This window comes from Sphaeroforma arctica (assembly GCF_001186125.1).
Source record: "Sphaeroforma arctica JP610 unplaced genomic scaffold supercont1.956, whole genome shotgun sequence".
Taxonomy (NCBI): domain Eukaryota; class Ichthyosporea; order Ichthyophonida; genus Sphaeroforma; species Sphaeroforma arctica.
The window spans coordinates 9,406-15,563 of record NW_014039602.1 but is presented as its reverse complement, the minus strand read 5'-3'; the positions used below and the strand labels follow the sequence as shown (position 1 = coordinate 15,563).

The 6,158-nt window shown below is 42.5% G+C and overlaps 1 protein-coding gene across 1 annotated transcript in view; it reads right to left on the bottom strand.

Annotated features, from left to right (window-relative positions):
• Positions 1 to 5,640, bottom strand: part of SARC_09423 (hypothetical protein) — a gene marked incomplete at its 5' end in the record, with an annotated part of 7,026 nt that extends 1,386 nt beyond the window's left edge. Inside the window, 6 exons of the mRNA XM_014296562.1 lie at positions 152 to 257; positions 857 to 1,196; positions 1,833 to 1,974; positions 2,406 to 2,534; positions 3,095 to 3,291; positions 5,484 to 5,640. Coding sequence (XP_014152037.1) covers positions 152 to 257; positions 857 to 1,196; positions 1,833 to 1,974; positions 2,406 to 2,534; positions 3,095 to 3,291; positions 5,484 to 5,640 — 1,071 coding nt within the window. The remainder of the gene's footprint in view (positions 1 to 151; positions 258 to 856; positions 1,197 to 1,832; positions 1,975 to 2,405; positions 2,535 to 3,094; positions 3,292 to 5,483) is intronic.
• Positions 5,641 to 6,158: the final 518 nt, after the last annotated feature.

Here is a 6,158-nt window from a genome sequence, read left to right as displayed (position 1 = left end):
TATATATATATATATAAATATATATATATATATATACATACATACGTACATACATATATATACATATATATATATACATACACACATATATACACACATACATACATACCAACATGATATAGATATTTGCTCTCTATCAGGTAGTACATACCCTTGCCATATGCCCAGCGTGCTGGAAGGACAGTTCTGCAGGTCCATCCTCTGCATCTTCGAAGGTTTGTTGAGCACCAATGTCCGATACATTCCAGATGAATACCCTGTGCCAACGAAAAGATGTTTTTAAACTGGTCGAAATATGATGCAAAAATACTACTATGTAATAGTAAAATAAGCTGGTAGTATGACCAATCACACACGGGTCAGCACCTTGTATTTCCCACCTCTGGCGATTACGTTAACTTCTGCTCAATCTGCAGTTAGACACATAACATACTTCAACTGTGAATCGACAACAGTTCAGTTAGCGTTGTACGATGACATGCACGAGAGCTCGTGAGGTGGCCACTTCGGCTAAAGCTAAGAGCGTAGCTAGGAGATAACCAGTGCTGTAAACGACCATTTTATCGTGTGGAATAGGAAACGCCACGCTAAAATGCAATGCCACACAAAGTGCTTTCAGAAACAAATGCGCCGCTTCGTAACGTGACCACCTCCAACTAGCATGCCTAAAATCCAAAGGCATCTGCCTGATAACACTCCACCACCCCACCACCTACTCATAACCACACGCACAAGCACACATACTTCGGTTCACAAACACGAGCAACAACGGGCAAGCTCAAAACCCAGGGCCTACGTGTACATAGTCGATGACACGCATACAATAACCCACACTCGGCAGTCAGCCCAGTAATACCTGGCATCGGTAGAGCCGGAGAGGAAGTACGTCTCGTGCAACGGCGCCCACTGTACCTGGAAGACTTCGTCCTTGTGGTGTTCAAACACGTGCAAGGGCTGATCAAAGTGTCGCAGATCCCACAGCTTCACAGTCTTGTCCGACGATCCAGTCAGGCATAAATATGGATTATATGTGTTGAATGACATGCAATTGACATCTCCCTCGTGGGCTGTGACTGTCTGTGCGGGCGTGTCCTTATTTTCACTGCGCGTGTCCCATACATTGAACTTTCTGTCGTCACCTACTGAGCCAAATACGAATTCGTTGTTTGGTTGCCACTCCACATCTGCCACTGGACCTTTATAGGCGTTGTAGATGGCACGGCAGGGGTTGGGGGTATTGATAAGTAGTTTTGTGAGTGTGTGAGTGTGTATGTAAATTTTGAAGTGCACGAGAGCGTATATAGATTGGATCTGTTGCATCGCCGTAAATAAAACTTGTATGAATCATCTCGTGGAAGAAATGATAATTAAACCATAAACAACCTACGCAGGTGTATGCAGACATCAACGTTCGCCTACACAGACAGAAACACAGTAAGCGAAGAGATACACACACGCATAGCGAAGTCCAAATACATATTAACATACACAGTCGACAATCTACTTATACATGCATAAAAACCCGCAGGCTACACTGCTTATCCCGACAAACACGTGTAATACCACCCACATTCAAACGCATGTATATTGTACAAGGCAGCATGCCATACAATGCACATCACCTACCCGTGCATACTATACATTAGCACGTAGTATACAAGCGGGATACAAAATACACCACGCACAAGCGTGTGCTTTGAAATAAAACAGAAACCAATTCACAAGCACTGCACATGATACTGACCATTTGCTTCGGCTCACGATTCGTCAACATATATATATATATCAAAACACAGGCAACAACCATACACGCTATATGGCATGCCACAAACCTGCATGTGCCTTGAACGTTAAATGTGCTTTGTAACTCTTCCGCGAGAAATCACCCAGCTCCCACAGACAAACAAGGCCGTCGTGAGCGCCGCTCAACAACTGACCACTCTTCTCTATATTCCAAGCCAGCGCATAACCCTCCTGTGAACAGAAGGTGCACTCGTCGGTAGCAAGGGGTATATGAGTGAATAGGAGGACCTGGATTGACGAACAACCCCACCGAAACCAATGGCGGTAGGTATGTTTGCTCCACTTATGCACCGGTCACCAATGTGAATGCTGCACGCCACACGATGTCAAAAGGCACAATGCTGTAAATACTCAATATAGCTGAGGCTTGGATGCTACAACGCGTTAATTAGAGATATAATTGAAACCACATAGTAACGGGATGTATATATCAGCAGTCCTTTGGAGTACTGCCATACCGAGTCTAGTACCTCGTACATGTGTGCACACATACTCATACATAGGCGTACTGTATATCGATATTTCTTGTCCACACAGAACATACATAGTCAGGTAATAACCCCTAAACAACTTGTACCACATTTAGTACTACTACCACGCACCTCTGTGTGGCCGTGCAGGATGATAGGCTCCTCTTTGGGCTTGTCGAAGTAGGAGACAAACACGTCTGCATCACTGGAACGACTGGCAACCCGCATCGGATTCTGAGGCATATACCGCGCCTTGTTCACCTGAAAGGGAAGGCAACCAATACACAGATATTCAAATATAAGCTAGAAGTATTTCATCACAAACTGCCCATCTACGTTACCCCGAGCTTGCGTGGACCACCTACATTGTAGAGACGAATAAGTCGTTGGAATCGGTGGGATCAACATTTGTTGACTGCACTGTGTGTTGTATGTGTTGATAATGTAATCGAGTGATTCTAGTCTCGTGTATGACCGACCGTAAACGGCACCTAGTACACAGCACACACAAACATACTGAAACACCTCTGCACCTCACTACAAACTGAGAAATTTACAAAGTGTACTGGACTTATCCGACAGGTGTTAGGAAAATTCTGATTATACTTTAATATGTGTTTATATACATAATGGGCATCCAAAAAACACACACAAACCCAATACCATACATGCACACTCGCTCCTGACTTCCGATTCTCCAACAGGTACATCTCAACCGCATGCAGTACACAACCTTCATTTAATTTCCTCCTATGGCATGAAATCCTATCAATAGAACGTTTTCATGCACTACAACTTATAAGCCCATAACCATGCTGTACCTCTCCTCTGTGTTTAATCTTCTTTTCAATCGTCAGCGTGCCTTCCTTACGGAGGTAAGGGTCTGAGAGCTCTTGCTTGGCCTTGGTATATGGCTGATATAGCTGTGCGATCATCAGGTAGTTCTCGGTGGTGGCGGCCATTTCACTGTCGGCATCGAATGTGGAAGTACCGAACAGTAGGCGTTGATGGTCGTCATCTGAGTGGGTTGGGATAGGGGGTGGATTGATGCATGCATGCAAAGTTAGGGTTATTAGTGAGGCGTGTATGATTAAAAGCAGGAGTGGGCTGGGATAGGAGGTGGATTGATATATGCGTACATGGATAAGGTTACTTAGTGAGGCGTATATGATTGGAAAGCAGGAGTGGGTTGGGATAGGGGGTAGTTGATGCATGCGTGCATGGTTAGGATTGCTTGGCGTGGTGTACGGGTGGGATTGTGATCCCCAGTGAGATGTGAATGATGGGCAAACAAGAATGGGTTGGGCTGTATTTTGCATCGAGCTCAGCAGTGGATGAGAATGCTCACAATGCAATAGCCAGCTTGCTCTATCGCAAATATATGTGTCATTGCAAAAGGTTTGCCGATGCACAAGCAAGCACACAATTGTGCATACTGAGCTAGATGAAACAAGTGCACGTTCTAGTGAAATATCAATATATCAGAAAAGCGACACTGTCAAAGAGAAATCTCTTTGTCTTAAAACAAACTACTATACAACGTGGCTTCCTGCACTTTCCTGAATTCAAAAATACATGTATATTAATATATATATATATATTAATCAACGACATAAGGATACGATTAAACACAACGTATTGGGTGGGCCTATTTCAAGCAAATAGAAGATGCGTCCTACACTCCATCGAAACAAACGTAATTAGCAAGAATTCAATGTAACGTCCAAAATTAAAGTGCTGTCTGTAGTGACGCGTCTATAGTTATTGATTGCTTTCTTAATGAAGTCGATCAACATCTACCAGGATTGGGTATCGTGACGATCCGCTATCGCACACCAAGTACAATGCACTACCACAAAGTGTATAATCTGCTCGTTTATACTAAACTGCGAGCATATGCACTGGCTAACTTAACCGTTTAACCATCGTACTACTCTATCTATATAGTTTGCTCTCGCAATTAAAAATGGTTTGTCCTATATCCGATTGGCTCAAAATCCGGCTGACTAACGCGTAGCATGACCTGCAGTACACGCTGTTCGGTATCTACTACTTCGCTCGTAGCGTGCGCGTACGACACAAACAGAAAAATAATAAGTGAGCGAACTTTGATCACGCATCAATCTCTTGTATTTGTGCGTTCAAAGTGTGCTAACAATATTGATGCATAGAGGGGTGTATTCACCTACAGACGCTTATGAAATGTGTATGAAAAGTGTTTCCAAAATGTGAAAGCGCTGTCAAAAATACTTGTGGTCTGCACAGACACAATCACAAGTAAACAATGCACAAACAATGGAGCTCATTAACAAGGAAGAAGTACTAAAACTTTAGCACGTAAAGAGGTTTCGCCTCTGCATTGCGTACAAAGTATTTGCTGTATGCCTAAAGACATTTTCTCAGTCTAGGTTGTAGATTTGGAAGAAACTTAATCATGGCATAAGTTTCCATAAATATATCATTGACAAACTTGTACCGACACATGCATGACGGTAGACATTACGTGAACAGGAATATATGAATATTACAAGAAAGTAAGAGTCACATACTACGATATATAACGCATATATAAAAATCTTCAGCATCGCACGTGGCATTAAACGAACATGCAGTCAGTAAGACTCTCGGACGAACATTATTACCCTTGGAAGTCAGATAATTAATCGAATGTTCGCCCAGCAGAGTAACAAATCATTCCAAGCTTTGCGCTCTCGAAAGTTAACACAGCATCGTCCCGAATACAAAGACTCGGAAGACGGAAAATAAACATACTCAGGCGCCGACGGTACCCTTCGCTAGGCCTGCTAGGCCTTCATTGTACAGTGTATGATGGCCGTGTCAGCTCACATTGTATATAACATGCAAATAGACAGATGCATACACAACAAACGACTTGGATGTACAGTGTAACACTACCCAAACACTTATGCACATATAACACACACACACATATATATATATATATATATATATATATATATATATATTATAATGCGTGTGTGTGCGTGTGTATACACGTGCGAGTGTGTGCGTAAACACGTGTGTGTGTATACGTATGAACGTGTGTGTATACGTAAACCAAAAATCTTTCGGAATAGTGGATTGAAACCAATATTCACTAAATATCTTCCACATACATATTTGTATACATTCAGAAGTCAATCTTAGCCATCATTTTGAACATAAACACACTGAAGAGTCAACACTAACCTTCGCCAGGCCTACTGGGCATCCATTGCACAGTGAGTGACGGGAGTGTCAGTTCTTCCTCAAACAACCGATCGTACAGGAAGTCTGAGTTAGTTTCCCACACCAAGTGATCCTCCTTCGTCTGACGCTCCTCTTCACTGAGGTCTTCGGATGCCATTGTAAACTACTGTGAAGTGTTGTTCCGAGCTAAAGGTTTGTCAGATCAGTAGATGTTGTAGTGTGTGTTGTGTGTGTTGCCTATGTTGAGTGAATTGGCTGTGGTATCGTGCGATGTGGTGTGTGTAATCTGAAAGGGACGCTATACGAATGTGACTGTTGACAACGAAGCTGCAAGTACAGGGTTCGAGTGTATCCCTTGTACATGTGTAGGTACACTAGACTAAAAGCCACCTCTCTCTTGTTATCGTGTGAGATATGCAACCAAGTGTATCTAGTATCGTGCGTGTGTGACTTTCGTGTCACCTATCACCTTATATAAGTACATATACAAACATATGTGGGCTAATCGTATTTAGTGTATAATGTAGTACTTAGTCTTTCAATATTTACCTTTTTACTTTGAAACAGCAACGAAACCAGCGGCAGAGAGTAAGTCCATTTCTCGCGCCAAAAGTAATTCTGAAAATATGATGACCAATGCAAAGCATAAATGTGGAGACTATAACTCATAATATT